Source organism: Pituophis catenifer, unplaced genomic scaffold (genome assembly GCF_029215685.1).
Source record: "Pituophis catenifer annectens isolate HBS135680 unplaced genomic scaffold, rPitCat1.0.hap2 SCAF_1, whole genome shotgun sequence".
Lineage (NCBI taxonomy): Eukaryota > Metazoa > Chordata > Lepidosauria > Squamata > Colubridae > Pituophis > Pituophis catenifer.
The window spans coordinates 172,597,144-172,618,450 of record NW_027256881.1 but is presented as its reverse complement, the minus strand read 5'-3'; the positions used below and the strand labels follow the sequence as shown (position 1 = coordinate 172,618,450).

At 35.2% G+C, this 21,307-nt stretch overlaps 1 protein-coding gene across 6 annotated transcripts in view; it reads left to right on the top strand.

The window, feature by feature from the left end:
* The window catches only part of SPAG16 (sperm associated antigen 16), a 581,714-nt gene that overhangs the window by 498,584 nt on the left and 61,823 nt on the right, over window positions 1–21,307 (top strand). For 5 of the 6 annotated variants that reach the window (XM_070933195.1, XM_070933193.1, XM_070933192.1 and 2 more), the window contains one exon: window positions 18,875–19,001. The exons of the other annotated variant lie outside the window; for it this stretch is intronic. In XM_070933195.1, the coding sequence (XP_070789296.1) occupies window positions 18,875–19,001 (127 nt within the window). The remainder of the gene's footprint in view (window positions 1–18,874; window positions 19,002–21,307) is intronic. 6 annotated transcript variants of the gene reach the window in all.

Sequence of the window (21,307 nt, the reverse complement as noted above, 5' to 3'; positions counted from 1 at the left end):
GATCTTTCAAATATGCTGAAATCTTCGCCATTTCTGCCAGATTTGCTACTTTTAATGTCCATTCTTCAATAATAGGCAAATCTTCCTTCTTCCAATATTGCGCCACCAAAAGTCTAGCTGCAGTTATTAAATTTAAAATCAATTTAGTCTCTATAACCGTACAATCTGTAATTATACCCAACAAAAACAATTATGGAGTAAACTTTATCTTCTTTTTAAGAATATTTTGGATATGAGTCCTTCGGGAGAAGGGCGGTATAGAAATAAAATTATTATTATTATTATTATTATTAAAATGCTTTAACTTTTTTACAAGTCCACCAAACATGAAAATAGGTAGCATCAACACAATCACATCTCCAACATTTAGATTGTAAATTCGGATACATACAAGCCAACTTTTTAGGATCTAAATGCCATCTATAGAACATTTTATAAAAATTTTCTCTTAAATTTTGTGCTTGCATAAATTTTACATTTCTAACCCATATTTTTCCCAAGTTTCCATCATTATTGGTTCCTGAATGTTTTGTGCCCATTTTATCATACAATCCTTAACTAATTCCGTTTCTGAATCTATTTCTATCAATACATTATATAATCTTTTTATATGCATTTGACCTTGGTCTCTAATTTGTTTTACCAAATTTTCCTCGTTCTGCATGATACCAATTCTCTGATCTTCTTTCCATCTAGCTTGCAACTGACCATACTGAAACCAAGTTTGAAATATTCTTTCTTCTTTTAATGCATTTAAAGATTTTAACTGCAATACACCCCCTTCCATTTTAAGAAGCTCTTTATAAGTAATCACCTCTTGCTTTTGTTCTACACTTATATTCTCTATCGTATGTCTGGGTATTGCCCATATAGGTATCTTATAATTTAATTTATATTGATAATTTTTCCAAACTCGTAACAAGTCATTCCTTAATATATGGCTTTTAAAGGTCTTATCCACCTTTTTATCATATAATAAGTAAGCATGCCAGCCATATAACAAATCATATCCTTCAATGTTCAATATTCTTTCTTCTGTTGAGTAATCCAATCACTAATTATTGTTAGGACAGCTGCTTCATAGTATAATCTTAAATTAGGCATTTTAAGACCTCTTCTTTCATGTATATCTTTCATTATTTTTAACTTTATTCTCGGTCTTTTCCCTGCCCAAACAAAATTATTAATACCCTTCTGCCATTCCCTCAGATTTTCATCTTTCTTGAGTATTGGTATCATTTGGAACAAAAATAGAAACCTAGGTAGAACATTCATTTTTATTGCTGCTATTCTTCCCAACAGAGATAATTGTAGTTTTCTCCAATTCTCCATCTCTTTCTGTATTTTTTGCCATAACATTTCATAATTATTTTTATATAATTTTACATTTGAGGCTGTGATATATACCCCTAGATATTTAACCTTTTTTACTATTTCAAATCCTGTTAGTCTTTCTAGTTCTTCTTTTTGCTTTACCATCATGTTTTTGGTTATTATCTTTGTTTTTTGTTTATTTATTTTAAATCCAGACATTTGTCCATATTGGCTAATTATATCCATTAAACTGTAGCTGATTGTACTGGTTGAGTTAAAGTAACAACCAAGTCATCTGCAAATGCTCTTAATCTATAATCATGATGTCTAATTTTAATTCCCTTTATTTTATTTGACCCTCGTATTTTATTCAATAAAGGTTCCAAAGTTAAAATAAACAATAATGGTGATAAAGGGCATCCCTGTCTTGTTCCTTTTTCAATTTTAAAAGTTTCTGTTAAACCACCATTAATTATTATTTGTGCTGTTTGTCTCTAATAGATTGTGTAAAGTATTCTCCAAACTGCATCTTTTCTATTATTTTCAATAAAAATTGCCAATTCAATCGATCAAATGCCTTCTCCACATCCAAAAGATAAGCGCTGCAGGGACTTGGTTGTTCCTTTCCAAGTATTCCAATAAGTTTACAATTTGTCTTACATTACCTTTCATTTGTCTCCCACTTATAAATCCAGATTGGTCATTATGAATCATTTGTTGCATGATTACCATTAACCTATTTGCTAATATTTTAGCAAAAATCTTATAATCAGTATTTAAAAGCGATATTGGCCTATAATTCTTGGGTTGACTACGGTCTTGATCCTCCTTTGGAATCAATGAAATAAAAGCTGTTCTCCAGGAAGGGGGTACATCTCCTCCGGCTTGAATCTTGCAAAATAGTTCCTTAAGTGATTCTACCATTTCTAACTGCAAATTTTTATAATAAACAGCTGTCAGTCCATCTGTGCCTGGAGCTTTACCCCCCTTTAACTGTTTAATTGCTAAAATAATTTCTTCCAAAATTATTGGTTGGTTCAGTCCTTCCCTTTGCTCTGGTGTAATTACAGGGATATTCTCCTCCTGTAAATATCTGTCTATGTCTTTGCCTTGAATTGTATCACTAGCATATAACTTTGTATAGAATTCTAAAAAGGCTTTTTTAATCATATTTTGTTGATATACCTCTTTACCTTTGTATTCTATTTTTTCTATAGTACGTAGCTTTTGTTTTTTCCTTAACAAGTAAGCTAACCATCTACCTGGTTTATTTGCATTACAAAAAGTGTTATGTTTAGCATATTGTAAGTTAGTTGCCACTTGGTCTGCCATCAACATATTAAACTGCCCTCGCAACAAATTTATTGTTTCCTTTATTTTCTTATCTGATGGATTTAATATAAGTGCCTGCTCTTTCTTTTTTATTTCCTCTTCTAAGTCCCTCCGTTTCTTTTCTTGTCTTGTCTACGTCTATATTTATTATTCAAATATATTAAGGTTCCTCTCATATGCATCCCAAACCATTTCCATAGGCGTACCCTTGTGCATATTCATAGCAAAAAATTCTTTCATTTGTTTACATTCTTTCACATTTTCCTCATATCTAAACAAATTTTCATTTAGCCTCCAAGACCTTCTAGCTCCCTTTTCCTGCTCTAATTCCATCCACACTGGACTATGATCAGATAAAATTCTTGAACATATCTTCGTCTTCTTTACCCTAGAAAAGAAATCATTAGTAATTAATATAAAATCAATCCTAGAAAAGGATTGATGTCTATCAGAAAAAAAAGTAAAATCCTTTTCTTCAACATTTCGTTCCCGCCAGATATCTCTCAATTCCATATCATCCATTATATCAAAAAAAGATTTAAGCAATCTTGCACGATTTTGGGTATTTTGAAGTAATCCTTTTTTGTTCTTTTGGGTATCCAATACTTCATTCCAGTCACCCATTAATATACACGATTTATAATCCCATTGTATTATTTTGGTATGCAAAAGCTTGTAAAATTTTTCTTGCTGTTGGTTAGGAGCATATACTCCAATTAAAAGTGTTTTCTTCCCTTCTATTAGGAATTCAATTGCAATATATCTTCCTTGAGCATCTGCCTAAATTAATTTGGCTGTTAAATCTGTCCTTAGGTATATAACTATACCATTTTTCTTCTCTGGAGCAGATGCAAAATGTGTCCCCAATCTTGAATTTATCAAGTATTTTTGATCTGTCACTCTAATATGTGTTTCTTGTAGGCAAATTACATCATTTTTAAACTGTTTCAAATAATGAAATATTTTCTTTCTCTTTTGTGGTGAATTCAAACCATTGACATTCCAGGTCAAAAATTTAGTTACCATTCTTGGCACCTTGAAGCTTTAAGAGCGCCAGCTGAAGATCCTCCTTCACCTTTCTCTTCGGCCTTGCTCCACCCACTGCTTCTGTTTTTGTAGCTTCTTGAGCTTTCATTTGGGATTGCTGTAACTTTAAATCTTGTTCTTTTCGCTTTGCTGCAGCGCAAGTCTGCCTTTGATCTTTTGGTTCTTCTCTTTTTTCTGCTACTTCCAAAGGTTGATCAGTACCAAAAAATTGCAATAAATCTTCTTCAATAAGCGAGGTCTCTCCTGCAGCTTGTCAAAAGCTTTCTGTGCATCTAAAAATATCAAAGCCATTTGCTTTTCCGGATGTGCTTCATAATATTCCAAAGTGTCCAGAATTATTCTCATATTGTCTCTAATTTGTCTTTTAGGCAGAAATCCATTTTGATCTGAGTGTATAAAGTTATTTAAATATCTTTTAAGTCTTTCGGCCAGTATTGAAGCGAAGATTTTATAATCAGAATTTAGCAGGGAAATTGGTCTATAATTTTTGATTTGTTGTGGGTCTGTATCCTCCTTCGGTATCAATGTGATGTAAGCCTCAGACCATGATTAGTGTATTTTCTTCTTTATCATAACTTCATTCATAACTTCTAGTAATGGGAGACTTAGTGATTCCTGCAATGTCTTATAAAATTCCGCTGGTAAACCATCTGGCCCTGGTGCTTTTCCATTTTTTTGTTTCTTAATTGCTTCATGTAATTCCATCATTGTTATATTTCCCTCTAACATCTCCTCAACCTCTTTGGGGATCCTGAGTAAGTTTGCATTTTGAAGATATCGTATCACTTCTTCCTCCTCTATCTTTTCTTTCTTGTACAATTGTCTATAAAAATCCTGTATATTTTTTTTCTTTTCTATATTTCCAAATTTACTTTGACCCTGGTCATCAATTAATTGTGTTATTTTCTTTGATTCTCTCTCTTTTTTCAATTTATATGCTAACCATATTCCTGGTTTATTCGCATTCTCAAAATAATTCTGTTTAGAACTTCTAATTTTTTGAGCTAATTCTTCTTTTTCCAGTAGATCCATTTTATGTTTTATCATGTCCAGTTTCACTTTAAGATCTTTTTTATAAGGACATTTCTGAAGCTCTTTTTCAAATCTCTTATAATCCTCTTGTAAAGTTTTCTGTGTTTGCCTTTTCTTCACATTTCTCTTCCTTGTATAGTCTATTATCACTCCTCTGGCATAGGCCTTCATTGTATCCCAAAGATTTTGTGTCGAGGTATCTTCTTTCTGATTCTTCTTAAAGAAGAATGCCAGTTCTCTCTCCATTTTTTGTACAAAATCTTTTTCTTTTAGTATAGTATTATTTAAAGTCCATCAGAAGAATGCCAGTTCTCTCTCCATTTTTTGTACAAAATCTTTTTCTTTTAGTATAGTATTATTTAAAGTCCATCTAAATTTCCTTTTTTGTCCTTTCCATTTCACTGTCACTGGATTATGATCTGCCCATGTACTTGTTTCTATCTCAATTTGATCTATGTTCAAAGTCAGTTCCGATGTTGCCCATATCATATCTAACCTTGACCAAGATGTATGTCTATCCGAGTAAAAAGGAGAGAATTTGGCAGAAATAATGATTGGAATTTTGGCCGAGGCAATAGAAACTACCAAAGAGAAGATGATGGACGGGGTCAATGAGATATATCGAGTCTACACGAAGTACGCAATGCGGAATAAGCTACCATGAGAAGTTCATATAAGATTTACTAAGAAATCAATTAAAACACAAATACTGTAAATTGCCAGAGAAAAAACGTTGAAGTATAAGGAGAAAGAAATTGCGGTTTTGAAACAAATACCCAGAAGAGTGAGAGAGATGCGGAGAGAATATCAATTTTTGACCAAAGTATTACTCCAAAAAGGCGTGAGCTACAGATGGCTGGTACCAGAGGTCTTATATTAACATGGCAATTTCAAAGATATAGAATTGATACAATAGACAAGGCAAGAGCATTTTATACTGATTTTCTTAAAGAGAAAGAAACAAAAATGGAATTTTAATCAACAGTTGTTCCAATACAATTTCAAGAAGAGGAATTGGCAATGATGGAAAAAGTAGAAGGGGCAGAGGGAATTAAGATCAACTAGAGCAACAAAGCCTACATATAAAATATGAATATGGAAGAAAGAAAATTAATTTCAATAAATATAAATGGACTTAATTCAGCAGTAAAAAGAAGAAAGATATTCCACAAATTAGAGAAATTAAAATGTGACATAGTTTGCCTGCAAGAAGTACATATTAAAAAACAACATGAAAAGATACTTGTACGTTCTAAATTAGGGAAAATCTTTACATCATTGCCACAATGTACAAAAAGAGGACTGGTTTTATACATTAAAAATACAAAATCAGTCGAGCAAGTATATGTGGATGATGAAGGAAGAATTTTGATGGTGGAGATTATGGACAATAATATGAAAATCCTCTTAGTAGCAATATATGCCCCAAATAATAATCAAAGTGACTTTTACAGATAATTGCATATAAAAATAATAGAAATGGAGTATGATAACATTTGCATGATGGGAGATTTTAATAGTATAGTCGACGGTGACTTGGACTACAAGACACACAAAACAACAAGACTGTAAGGATCGCCTCTCCTTCCAACTTAAGAAAGTACGAACTCTTGAAACGTAGTTGTTCAAAAGGATTCTTTTATTAAGCAGAAGTGAAAACCATCCAGCTAAAGCACAATCTGAATGCCCTTAGGCAAAGCAGTAGGATTAAAGTGGTAGAGACCCCTCCCTTTAAGTCAGAATGCAGATTTCAGCCAATACACAAGTGTGAAGATGTTTTCTTTACTATTTCCTTTGAGAACCCGAACAAACATGCATTCCCACCACTACCCTTTAAAGTAAGACAACCCACATGGCTATCATAAAAATTCCTGCAGGTAAAGGGAATCCCAGGCTTCCTTGGCACCAGGATATAGGTTGTAAAATATCTGATGACACAGGCCATGCTAGTAAATCGAATCCAAGTCCCCCCTTCCTCCACTTGAATGGCAGTATCACTTTTAGGGATCTGACAAAGACATAGCAGAAAGATATTAACGAAATCTTTCTTCAAGATGATTGAGGATTTTTCATCAGGTTCGCCTGATTCGCCAGTTGCGTCCCTTTCTGGATCAGGACTCCTTATGCATGGTCACTCATGCCCTCGTCACCTCCCTCCTGGACTATTGTAACGCTCTCTACATGGGGCTCCCCTTGAGGAGCATCCGGAGGCTCCAACTGGCGCAGAGTGCGGCTGCGCGGGTGATAATGGGAGCGACATGGTGCTCCCATGTAACTGTTATGATATTTTGAGGATCAGACTCAATGATGAATTCAGAAGCAATTTCTTCAGTTAAAGGAGAGTTTATTCATAATAGGCATTCTACTTATTCTGTCAGATTTACAGTGAGAAGCAAACGTGAGGTGAATGCACTCTCTATTTATATCAAAGGGGAGGAGTCAAGGAAGGGGGTGATTACACATGAATACATTAAAGGAGGAGGAATAAATTAACTCTTAATATCCTGTACATATATACATATCTCTTGTTATAGAATAAGGCATTTACTTATGACAAATCCCCCTCTAAATGCCGATTCGACATATGACAATGATTGCATTCAGATTCAGAACTATATAGTACTTGTAATTTTGATGTCAAATATTTGTGTTGTTTAGAAGGTAAAGGTTTAGTTAATATATCAGCTATTTGTTCTGAGGTTTCGCAGTGGATTGCTTTAATGAATCCTTCCTGAGATAATTGTCTCACGTGTTTAAATTTGATATCTATATGTCTGGACCTTTGACCAATGGCATCAGATCTTGATATTTCTATAGCTGCCTTATTATCTTCATGTATGACAAATGGTAGTATTGGATTTTTCCAAATATCAGATAATAAATCATTAAACCACACTAAATTATTTGAGGCTTTAGATAAACAGACGTATTCTGCCTCTGTTGTGGAAGTCGCTACTAAATCTTGCTTCCCAGTGTACCAGAATATTGGGCAATCATTTAAAAATAATACATAACCTGAGGTGCTCTTTCTACATTTGATATCACCTGCCCAGTCTGCATCAGCGTAACTGGTGATAATAGGTTATTTAATATTATTGGGTTCTAAGAGTAGGCAGAAATCTATGCTGTGTTTTAGATATCTTAGTATTCGTTTAACTGCTTCCCAATGATACATAAGTGGCTTACTTACATGTCTAGATAATAAATTAAGTGGCAGAGCTATATCAGGCCTGGTCCAATTAGATATATACAAGAGAGAACCAATAATTGATCTATACAATGTATTGTTCTCGAACTCAGGTGAAGATTCATCCATATTCCTTAGAAAATCAGTCTGCATAGGAGTATCGCAAGGCTTGGCATCTCTTAAATTGCATTTTTCCAGAAGTTCTATAATTTTATCTCTCTGGGATAGTTTGAATCCCTTTCTTGTCTTATTGATTTGAACTCCAAGGTATTTGTTTACCCTTCCTAGCGACTTTAAAGAGAAATGTTCACTTAGCTTGGATACAAATAAGTCTTTCTTTTCTTTATGTTTGCCTATATACAAAATATCATCCACATAGATTAACACAAATTCTAATGATTCACCTTCCTTTCTAACAAAAAAGCAATTGTCTGCAGTTGTGGCTTTGAAATTCATATTTTTAAGCACGCTGACTAGACATTCATACCAACGCTTGCCAGATTGTTTTAATCCGTACAAGCTTTTGTTAAGTAACCAGGTCTCATTTCTATTTGTATATTGGCTATGAGGTGCCTTTACATATATCTCTTTGTCGAGCTTTGCATGTAAGTATGCAGTCTGCACATCATATTGAAAGACATCAAGATTGAGTATAGCCGCTATGACTAAAGCTGTCTTAACACTTTCAGTTCTTACAGTGGGAGAGTATGTGTCAGTGTAATCCTCAGGATATTTTTGAGCATAACCTTGTGCGACTAATCTAGCTTTATATAGTTTATTACCCTCTTCTAAATCTTTGATTTTGAATATCCACCTGGTGCCTATAATTGTCTTGTTCTTAGGGGCAGGGACTGGTGTAAATACACCTAATTCACGCAAGCTGTTCATTTCTTTTGTTATGGCTAATTCCCATTTTTCTCTTTCATCCATGGAAAGTTTTAACACTTCCTCGTATGTGTTGGGTGTTGGTGTTTCGTCATTCACACACATTATATAATCCTTATACTTATTAGGTAATTGTTTTCTGTTACACCTTATTGTTCTTATTGGAATGCTCTCATTATCGTGTAGATACCTTGCTTCCTTTTTGGTTAATGAATCTGTTTTTATCCTGGTATGGTTACCTGTCCATGTTTTGTTTTTGTCATCATGTGAGTTATGTTCATGTTTCTCTCTTTCTATTCTGTCTTGTTGTTTAATGTTGGGTTTTGTATTTTGGATTATCTCGTTAAGATGTATCTTAGACCAGTTGGCCTGTTCATGAAACACTGCTGTTCTTGAGACTATGAATTTGTTATTACTGTCAATGAATCTATATCCTTTTGTGCCTGTTTCGTATCCCATGAATCTGAGCCTTCTGGATACATTATCTCCCTTACGTCTTAATTGTTTTGGTATGTGTACGTCTGCTGTAACTCCAAATATGTGCATGTGTGATATTTTTGGTTTCCTATTGTACATTACTTCGTATGGTGTTTTATTTAGGATGCTAGACCAGGTCCTATTTTGGGTATAGTTTGAATATAGTAATGCTTCTGACCAGAATTGTTTTCCTAAACCAGCATCTTCTAATGTACATCTAATCATGGTTTGCAGTGTCGAGTTCTTTCGTTCTGCTGTACCATTCTGAAAAGGAGAAAATGGGCTAGTCGTGAAGTGTAGCATTCCTTTGTCTTTTAACCATTGTAAGAATTCTTTTGACATGAATTCGGATCCCCTATCTGTCATGATTTGTTTTATTTTGATATTGTGTTGTGTTTCTACACGTTTGTAAAATTCTTTGAATTTTTGGAAAGTTTCATCTTTGTGTTTTAAAGTATAAACAAATCCATAACGGCTATAGTCGTCTACAATAGTTAGGAAATATCTTTTTTTGTAAGTGATGGATGGTGTTAATGGACCAACCAGATCCATATGTACCAGATCAAAAATTTGGTTAGAGGTCCTTGTTGCCCTCTTTGGTTTTGGGTTTGTTCTGAGTTTTGAGGATTTACATACTGAGCATTCCAAATAGTTTTTACAATCCTTTATTTATTTATTTTTTTTATTGAAAGAGTTTTTCGAATACAAGTTTTTCCCCCTTTTCCTCCCTTCTTCCCTAACCCGCCCTCACCACCCATCCCCCCCTGTGACTTCTTCTTCACAACAATAAACTAATTCATAATTAATTACATAATATTTTACCATACCCTTACTCACTCCTCAAAATACTGACCCTTAGCATAGTATTCTTATAACTCCGCTTTTCTCCGCTTTTCACAATCTACCCTTTTTCTCCTCCCCCAAACTTATAAAATATTATTATTATTACAACAACATAACCTTTACTTTTATATATATTAATTTAACATTTCAAAGCAGCCTTCTCCAAATTTAACATTTATTCAGTTCTATCCAATTCTTCCACTCCCCGAAATATATAACTTAAAAATCCTTTTTCTTAAACTAATCAATCACTAAACTAACCTATTTCAACCCAGTTTCCTGCAAGATTACCATGCACTACAATTCTAAATATAATCCACTGCCCACTCTGCTAAAATATACATATGTCTATATATACATTCCATTTTATAAAAAAAAGAAAAGACAATAACTTTAAATTTATAATTCATTTAGTATCTTCTTTGATGTCTTTCCACTAGATTATTAAATCCGTCATCCATAATAGGGTAACATAGCATCCTGGTGCAACAGTTTATTCAAAATCTTCAGTCATCTTCTGCCCCCATCAATAATGAATATCCTCATGTATATATAAAAGTAAAAACAACCACCCGAGTGACATTATAATTATATTCCATATAGTTGTAATTGTGGTTTTCATCAGGATTATAAATCCCCATCATCTTAGTGGGTAACAGCCAGATCTTCTGCATGCCCCAGCATGACTCTCTTGCCTTGTAACTCAAAATAGATATAATATATTTATCGGTAAAAGAAATCCAAAATAGATAGTTCAAATCCAACAGTATAAGGCTCTTTCCACATCCCAAAATCACGGCATTGCAGAGATCTGCCACTTTCCTCAAGATAGTGTTAAACAATAATTCGCCTCCAATATCTTTTCACATATTCATTTATTTTTTTTAAAATCCCTGGCTTCACTGTTGCTTGGTTTAGAAACTACTATTTCTACGAGATCTGTTTCTTTTCTTTTTCTTTTGCGGGTTGCATTTCCATCCAGATTTCCTTCCTACAAGTTGTGTATCAGCTGTTCGGTTGTCATTCTGCTTTGTAGATTGATCTTGTTGGTTTTGTTTTATTATCTCATATGTCTTTTCCATCACTTGTATATCAACTAATTGATTTGCGCACTTGTCTGTAAGTTGATAGTTCATCACATTAGAATCAAATGACACTGCTCTCAAATTTATAGACAGTCCAGCTGGGGTATCCAAAGAGTCCAAAGACAGTTTATCTACCACAGCCTCTGTAATTTGATGTTTTCCCTTTATTTCCAACTCCTTTTGCTTGTCCTGTATTATGCCTAAAGATGTTAAATTTATTTTTAAAATTTTTTGATAAAATTCTTCCGCTTTTTCGACAGTATTCAGTTGGTATCTTACTCCTTGGTATCTCAATATTAAACCAACTGGGACGTCCCACCTAAATAGAATATTCCTTTTTTTTAACTCATTCACTAGAAAACCAAATTTCTTCCTCTCCATTAACATCTTGGGCGGGAGTTCCTTAAAAATCCAAATCTTTCTTCCACGAAATTGCAAAGCAGAATCATAAGAATTCTGGACAATATTATTTCTAATTTCTTTGTCTGTAAAATAAATCACCACATCTCTAGGCAATTGCCTTTGTTTTGCCAACCAGGAGTTTATTCTATAAATTCTGTCAATCCTGCAAAACACTTCATCAGGTTGAACCTTTAAAATCCCAGCCAGAATTTCAGAGGATATCTTCCTTAAATCATCTCTGTCATCTTCCTGCAAACCTCTCAGTCTAATTGCATATTCTGTAAAATTGTATTGGATCATTAAAACTTCTCTTTCAATCCTCTGTTGTACATTTGTACATTGTACATTTTCTTCATTAACAGACTTTTGATCAGCCTCCATTTTAAGTTTGTCTTCTGAACTATTATCCTGAATGTTTACCAAATCCTTTTTAATTTTTTGGATCTTGTCATCCAAATTCTCCTCAGTTTCTTTCATTTTAGAGTTAGTATTTGCTTCCAACTGAGTCATAAAGTCTGCTAAGCCTTTAGCTACTTTTAGAATCTTTCGATCCAAAAAGCCAAACTTAGATTTCACCAATTCACCAATTTCTTTGATTTCCAACTTAAATTTTTCAAGTTGCTGATTCACAATCTCATCCCTTCTTACAATCTCCTCAAGAAGAAATTCTATTATATTAAAGTCAGGTTTCTGAGACTGGAGAGTTAAAACTTGTTGATGTAATTTATTAATGGGGGAATCCCCCCCCACTGCCTGTTTGTCTAGTTTTATAAGTCTCAGTGCCATTTTTCCACGCAGACAAAATTTACTGGAAAAGAGAGAAAAAAAAAAACTTTTTTCCAACCAAGATCAATATCAGATCCTCAAAGAGAAAAAAAAAACAGAAGTGAGAGTGAGATTTTGCCTCAGTTACAGCCAAAAATATTCATTCCGCTACTTTGTAATTGAAAACGGAAGGAGTTTCCCTTTCAGCCTCTCTTCAAGCCGCAGCAGCAATCGCCATTTTAAAAAAAAAACTTTTTTTTCCCTTCACTTCACTTCTTAGGCAAAATAGAATAAAAAGAATACTTGCGCTTCAGGATCAGAGGTCCAACTCATATCTTCTTTAATTAATTTATTTGACAGATTTACAGGCTTGCTTTTGCCCCCTAGCTCTGCGTGTAGCAGAGATTTCCCAGAGCCCGGAGCATCGGCTGGGGATACGGGGAGTCTCTTCCGCTCCCTCCCAAAAGTAAATAAAAAACTTTTGGGATTAGGCAGAGGACTCTACCCACCCCAGACGGCTCTATCTCCATTTCCTAATGGAAACGGAGTTTTTTCGAGCCGCCATTCCGCTGAAAAAGGCGGCTCTTACAGGCAGTGGGTTCGACAATCCCGAAGGAGTGTCCAGCAGGGACAAGCAGCAAACCGGAAGTCTACAATCCTTTATTTTGACGCCATCAGCATGTTCAATCATTTTTTGTATTACAGGGAAACTTGCATGTCCCAATTTTCTATGCAACATGTGTGCGCATTCATCATGAATTGGTTTGCCTATATTGGGCCTTTTGTTATTGTGTGTATCACTAGTGGGTGTGTCTTTGTGGTTACAGTGTGTATTGGGTCCTTCATTGTCATTGTTGTTACTATGTTCACTGTCTATGTTAATGTCGTCATCAGTGTTTGTATTGATGTTATGCAACCATTTATCTTCTGTTACAAGGAAGGGTAGGCCCCCTTCGATAATTACACTATTCAATTTAGTCCCATCCTTTTCTAGTATTGCTTTTCCCCCAGAGAAGATTATATTTACGTTGAAATCTTGGCTTAATTTCACTGCACTAAGTATGTTATGTGATATTTCTGGTATCAACAATACCCCCTCTACTTTACCTAAACCAGGTATATTTACATCTCCTTTCCCTATGACTTGAACATTTTCTTGATTGGCTACTCTTATCATAAATTTATCATTTGTGAATGAAGACAGTATTTTCTTGTTATTTGTTGTGTGATTAGTCGCCCCTGAATCTATGAGCCAAGTATTGTTTTTTGATTTTTGTGTGATGACATCGTTATGTTTATCTAATCCATTTAATGATCCTGATTTTCTGTCCCTTGAATTATCCCTATCCTTTCTGCGTTCTCTGTAGTTTGGGGAGTCTCTATATCTGTATCTATCAATAGATGATTGCCTGTCTTGATATCTACCCCTATAATCACGGTTTTGTCTTTCCCTATGAAACATGGGGCAATCTCCCTTAGAGTGTTTTCTGGATCCACAATTGTAACATTCAATTGTTTTTTGGTGATTCTCTTGGAAGGCTACTCTTTTTGCCTGTCTGTGTTCTGTGTATGCATTGTATCTACTTTTCCTCAAATTATCTTCAGCTATTAACTTATTTGACAGACTTTCTATGGATAAGTATCCTAGATTGATTGAGTCTAAATGTGATATGTAGTTATCCCATGATGAATCTAATGAGTTAAGGATAACGCTTTTCATTGTCTGTTCTGATATTATTTCTCCTCTTAGATGTAATTCTGCTCTGGTTTTGTTTAAGGATATTAAATGTTCACTTATGGTGGTTCCAGATCTTAATTTGGCTGAAAAGAAATCTTTAGACATTCTAGTGGTTGTTGCTACACTTTCACTATGAAATAATTTAAACATGCATTGAATTATTTCAGAAACAGTAAGATTATGCTTAATACTGTAGTACATGGCAGGTGATATGCTAGAAATTATTAAATAGAATGCTCTGTGATGCAGGCAGTCCATTTTTAGAGTCCAAGGTCTTTTGGGAGGATTGGTTATAAAAAATAATAAATTTTCTTTCATAAAGACAATCTGAATTTGTTGACACCATTCCTGTAAATTGATGCCATCAATTCTAAGTTTTGGGAAATCACTAGGTAGATCCCCAATATTACTATTCCCACTACTTACAACTGTGGGTAGTCCATGGTCTTGTAGATGTTGAAAATTGCAGAATGGTGTGGGCATTCTGCTGATGAGCTTGAAAGGTTCTTCTTTTTCATAAAGTTCATTGTAGTTCTCTGTGTTCATCTGCGCATGCGCGTTGGTCATTTCTCTGCTGAAGCCGCTGGGAGAGGTTCTCTTTGCTGTAGCTCCCTCGTAGTGCTCTCCTTCTGATGATTCGGTCTCCGGCTCGATCTTGGGTGTTCTGCTGGCAGCTGTGGTTCGTCTCTTTTCTTTGGAGCTTTCTTGCTTGGGGTATTTTGTTCTTTGGATCGTTTGTGGTGTGGGGGAAATTTCGCAGGGCCCTCTGGGTTCAGGCGTCGTCATCATCATTGTCCGGATCGAGTCGTGCAGGCTTTGAGGTGTTTGTTTATTTCTTCATCTCTTTTGTATTTTTGCATTATCGGCTTTTATTGATTCTTTTGAAATTGTTAGACTTGTGCCAAATGTTTTAAATAGTTTTCTCATGGGTGTTTCGATTTCTTGTTCGGTGGATGATTCTTCTGTATCTGTTTCTGACTCTTCAGAAGAATAAATATAATTTTTGCTATTTTTTGTGTTTTTTCGCGCCAGAGTTTTTGAATGGTGCATTCTGATTGGTTCAGCTGTGTTCATTTCTGTGGCCGGTTGAAGAGAAGATGGCTGCCTTTCAAAATTTTGAGCGGGACCTCTGGTCTTGCTTCTGGTTATTTTTTCTTTCGTTGTAGGTTCGCTCACCATTTTTGTATTTTCGGGTTTGGCTTTTTCAATTTCTTTTTCTCTCGCTGCTCCGTTTTCTTCCAAGAAGTCTCGGAGTTCCGCGATGAGTTTGTGGTCATCTTTTTTACTTTTTATTAGCCTCAGTATCTCCGATCTGAGGTTTTTGTCTTTTATTTCGTTTTCTTCTTGGTTGTCGGTTTCATCTGCTGTTTCTTCGATGTCTGTGGTGTTATCTTCAGATTCTTTGATTGTTGTATTTATTGGTTCGTCGATCATTTCTTGATCTGTTTTTGTTTCTTTATCATTTGCCCTGGTATTGGGTCTTTCTTTTTTATTCTTGAGGTTTTCTTTCTTAGGCATGTTGGATTTTATTGAGTCAGTTCAACCATCCTCTGCTACCAGATTGTTATGATATTTTGAGGATCAGACTCAATGATGAATTCAGAAGCAATTTCTTCAGTTAAAGGAGAGTTTATTCATAATAGGCATTCTACTTATTCTGTCAGATTTACAGTGAGAAGCAAACGTGAGGTGAATGCACTCTCTATTTATATCAAAGGGGAGGAGTCAAGGAAGGGGGTGATTACACATGAATACATTAAAGGAGGAGGAATAAATTAACTCTTAATATCCTGTACATATATACATATCTCTTGTTATAGAATAAGGCATTTACTTATGACAGTAACACCCCTCCTGCGTGAGCTGCACTGGCTCCCGGTGGTCTTCCGGATGCGCTTCAAGGTTTCGGTTACCACCTTTAAAGCGCTCCATGGCTCAGGACCTGGGTACTTGCGGGACTGCCTACTACCACCAATAGCCTCCCACCGGCCGGTACGCTCTCATAGAGAAGGGCTCCTCCGGGTGCTGTCGGCCAAACAATGTCGACTGGCGGCCCCCAGGGGGAGAGCCTTCTCTGTGGTGGCACCTACTATCTGGAACAAGCTCCCCCCGGAAATACAGAGGATCCCGGATCTGCGCACCTTCCGCCGCGCTCTAAAGACCTTTTTATTTCATCAGGCTGGCCTGGCCTAACTTTCTCCCTCTTTTTAAACAATTTTTAAACAATTTTAATATTTTAATATTTTTAATATCTTTTAATTTTCAAAGTTTAAATCTGTTTTAAATTGATTTGGGTTTTAATCTGTCTGGGCCAAATTATTTAATTCGATTTTAGTTCTGTTTTTTAAATTTTGTATGTATGTATTTTATTTTTGGCTGTCCACCGCCCTGAGTCCTTTGGGAGAAGGGCGGTATACAAATTAAATAAAAGTAAAAGTAAAAGTAAAAGTAAAAGTAAATCTAAAAGATGTATGAAGAGATAGAAATGGTAAAAATCGAAATAACTCTTAAGTTGAATCCAGAGACAGTTCACTTCTGCATTTTCTGAGTTTTGTTATTCCAATCCATAGTACAAATTAGCACGAATGTGTTACTATAAAATGTAACACATTTTAAAATGTGTTGAAAATGTGGAAAATTGTTTCAATAAAATCGTTGAAGAAGATTGCTCAATAGTTTATTTGTATTTATTTATATGCACCTATAGATGTATAAGATGATTTACTACTGAATTCATAAAGCTATTAATTTGAAATAATATGAAACAATGCAAGTAGAAATGTCTCTTAAATTATGTAAACCAATTTCTGAGTTTGATTCAATTCAGCATATTTGTCAAAATACTAGAACTTATTGGTGGGGTGGGTGCCAAAATAGAAGATAAGTTTACAAGATAAATTAAAATATCTAGGTACAGTCTAAAGCTCCAAATTATAAGCATAGTAGGTTTATTTCTAAATGAGATCTACATTAGATTGTATTTATTCCAATTTATGGAGAGATCAAATATAATACCAAAATCTTCTATTGAAGAAATGTTATAATGGAAAATGTTTCTGGCATAACTACAAAATATGCACATGTAACAATATGTCAGCTACTATAAGAGAAAAGACATTTTCAGAATTTCTAATAGCAAGAGTAAGGTTTATAATTACATTAAAAAGAGAAAGTGCTAAAGAATGTTCTTTGGTATTGACATATACCACATGTGAACTCAGCTCCTTTGAGTCTAGGTCAGTGTTGGCAAACCTTTTTGGCACCGAGTGCTGTATCTGGAGCGCATGCTTGGGGGGGAGCATCAGAAACCAGAAGAGCAGCTCCTAGGCGTGCATGCACACGCTGGGAAGCTGACCTTCTGATTTCCGGCATGCGCATGCTCACTGGTCACCTGGTCTTTTATTTTGATGCACATGCATGCGCAAAGACCAGTGGGCACGCTGGAAACCAGAAGCTCAGCTTCCAGGCATTCGCATACGTGCCAGGGAGCTGTTCTTCCAGTTTCCGGTGCTCCCGTGCGCGAAGACCAGCTGGCCAGCATGCATGTGCATGCCAGAACCCAGAAGAGCAACAGACAATGGTTGGCGCGCCCTGAGAGATGGCTCTGTGTGCCACTTCTGGCACGCGTGCCATAGGTTCACCATCATAGGTCTAAGTACTCTCCATGGTTAACATTGGTTTCATTTCAAAATTCAAAGTTGGTTTGTGCATGTTTAATACTTGGATGGAAGACTATCAGGAAATTCTAGAACAGTTGGATATCCTAGGAGTTCAAGAAAACAGAGGAAGAAATAAAGTTAATCTACTTTTTGGTGTATGTCCATGAAATCACCAGAAGTTTGTCTCAAAAGAGATTTTATTTTTGACTGAAGGGATTAAGTCACAAACTGTTAAAATTATTGAAAATAGCAATAGCACTTAGACATACATACTGCTTCACAGCCCTCTCTAAATGGTTTACCCACCTCGGAAGGATGGAAGTTTGAGTCAACCTTGAGCCTGGTGAGATTCAAACTGCCAAATTGCCGGCAGCTGGCAGGCAGCTGAAGTAGCCTGCAGTACTGCACTCTAACCACTATGCCATCACTGCTCATATAGAGGAGAATGAAAAATTGGGGCAAAAAAACTCCTCTTCCAAATTTTTAATAAGCTACAAGTGAGTTGTAAAGCAAAGACAGAAAGACAATTTTTATGAGATTTCTAATTATTGTCTTGCTTGTACTATATTCTTCTACCTATCTATTTGTTTATTGAACATATAAACAAATGCTCCCCATTTCAATTATATAACTCTGGCCAATATTACAATATTAATATTTTAATACAACATTAAAATGATAAATACGTATAAAAAGATGAGACCCATGCAGTAGACCACAACAATCAATGGTCAACATAACCAGGAGATGGAGGAAGCAGGATGTCAGTGCTATCTCCTTTTACATGAGAAGCAGAATAAAGTGGTTGTGTATGGACCTATATGCAGAGACAGTCAGAAGCAGTTTATGAAGCAACCATGTAAGCCTACCAGAAAAGGAAAATTTACTGTTTGATAGACAGGTACTTTGAACATTTTCTTGTGTGTTGCAAGTACTTCTTTCAAACGATTTACACAGCCATACAGTGACATTCAGAATGAAATGTTTAGGGAAATGATTTCTATATTTTCTCTTAGAGACATTTGAAGATTTAACATGTCCTCCTTTATATTTATATTATAATCATGTTTTTTTCCCTCTTCTCCCCTCCCCTCCCTGTGCTTTACAGGGTGATACAATTGTTTCTTGTGATTCTTATGGTGTATTGAAACTGTGGGATGTTCGGAGGGGAGTCCCAATGGTCTCCATTGATGCTGGTCCGCACCCTGGCAACCAGGTGGCTTTTGATCCTTCTGGTAAGATCTTTCTTGACACAGGAGATATCAGGGACAAAGGTTTTAGCAAGGCCATTTGTCTGCAGTGCTGGATTTATTAAGAGTTTTAGAAACCTAATTATATGTACTTCTACCATTTTCTTGTACATATGTAGAACAGGCTTGAGAGGTGAAAAAGAAACAAACATAAAATGTTGCTCTCGTTGAAATTAATGAAATTAACAGAAACAAACCCATAGAAGAAATATGAAGGCTGCATAATATTCCATTTTTCTGTGATTCCAAAACTTATATAAGTATTTCTAATAAATATTATTACAGTAGACTTCATTCATGCCATAACAAATGGTCTTAGATTTACAAGGAAATTAAATATATATGAACCCATGTAAATGGGTTAGTTTTATAATGCTTCCAAGAGCAGAAATTGCACCTGTTGTCAAGTTGTGCTTTTTGTCCCTTAATATTGAAATAAGCACTCTCTAAAAACATCCAGGTTTTTTTTTTATGATGTTTAAAATTTCCTAGCTGGAATAATTGCATTTTTGTACTGTCACAGTTAGATTCCTTTCACAAGTATCCAAAACTATCTCAAAAGAAACTTTGTTACAAACTTGCATAGACTCACTTACACACATAAGCCTAATTCAGAAGACTCAGACAGTTGTCTTCTAGCTGCCAAAATACTCAAATAAATTAATCTAGATGTAAATAGAAGAGTATATATATTGCTCAGGATTGAACTGTGGAGTTATTGGTGCTCTCTGAATTAGGTTCGAGTAGACAGCACCTGGTTAGATAATAAAACATTTCAGAGAATGTAAAGAATTCCACAATTTAGATATCTTATTGTTCCAGGTATTGACTCATTCATAGTGAAATTCTAAGCCATCCTTACTAAAAATTACACATAGACTATTCCTGAAGTATCAAACAGCCATTAGAATTGATAACCTAATGTTCCATGAATTTAGTCAGTCCATTTTAAAACCATAAATACTGTGTATGCATTATCACATTTGATAGCTGCAAATTCTGTGGCTTAATTGTGCCTTATGAAAAAAAGGCTTTCTTTTATTGAATCTCCTCATTTAATTTGAATGAATGATTCTAACTTTCTGAGAAATGATAGTAATTGCTCTGTTTATTTTGAATGTATAACTAATTGCAGAACTGTAGTAGACTAAAACAATCGAAACAATAATATAAAAAAATAAAACATCCATGACATATAATAATATCCACAGATAGGTAAGAAGTTATTTCTTTATTATTTGTGGGTGAGCATTTTAAGCAAAAAACATTTTAATGCTTTTAGAGAATGGGAGAATGATGTTATTCATCCCATGCAGCCTCTCTTTGAAGCAAGCAAAAATCTCTGGTCTTCTTCCTAAAGAGTTGTTTTATTTCCCCTTTTTTAAATTGAATGAATCTTATCCTTAAAAATGAGATTATTTTCTTCTATCCTTCCTTTCTTTCTTCAAGCAAATGTTCCCTTTACAAACTAAGTACTGTACTTCCTTCTTATAATAATTGCATTCAGCTTAGTTTCATAAAATGATTGTCCTGATCTATACAGGCCCTTGGCTTTTCTGCTTATTAGAATAAGGCTAGAAAGTGGAATTTGCATTTCACCAATTGGCCTTCTGTCATCGAATCAGCAGCTGGAGCTAATGTTGAATAATAATGCAATGCTTGGTTTTACTACTCCAAAACACACACTATTTCATGCAGCTCAGAGAAACAAAATCACAAAAGCCATTAAAAATTGAATGCATCTTCTTCATTTTGTCAGTGGGGGTTATCATTCTGTTTTCCAAAGTCCTAAGGTTTGCAGGAGTTACATTTGCCTACTAAACAACATTTTACTAGCCTTGCTTTGAGCCAGCAGTGTGCAGCTGCCGCCAAAAAAGCTGATACAATCCTGGTGGCAATTCCAAAACGGCGCACAGGGGCATAGCTGTGATGTCACGTGAGACCTGGGTTGTATAAACAGAGGCATAGAATCAGGGGTGGGTTCTAAAAATTTTTACTACCAGTTCTGTGGGCATGGCTTATTTTGTGGGCGGGCACCAGTGACAATTCTTTAGGATTTAGCAGAGGTACTGATCTACCAGGCTTTTAACTACTTGCAGAGCTGTACCGGTCTACTCATTTGTTTTTGGAGGCACCAGTCTACCCATTTGTTTTTGGAGGCACCAGTCTACTCATTTGTTTTTGGAGACACCGGTCTACCACCACACTGCCTTTTAACACTGATCAGCTGTAGGGTGGCCCTTTGAAGCCCTGCAGCAAGCGTTTAAACAGTTTTTTTTCCTTCTAGCTGA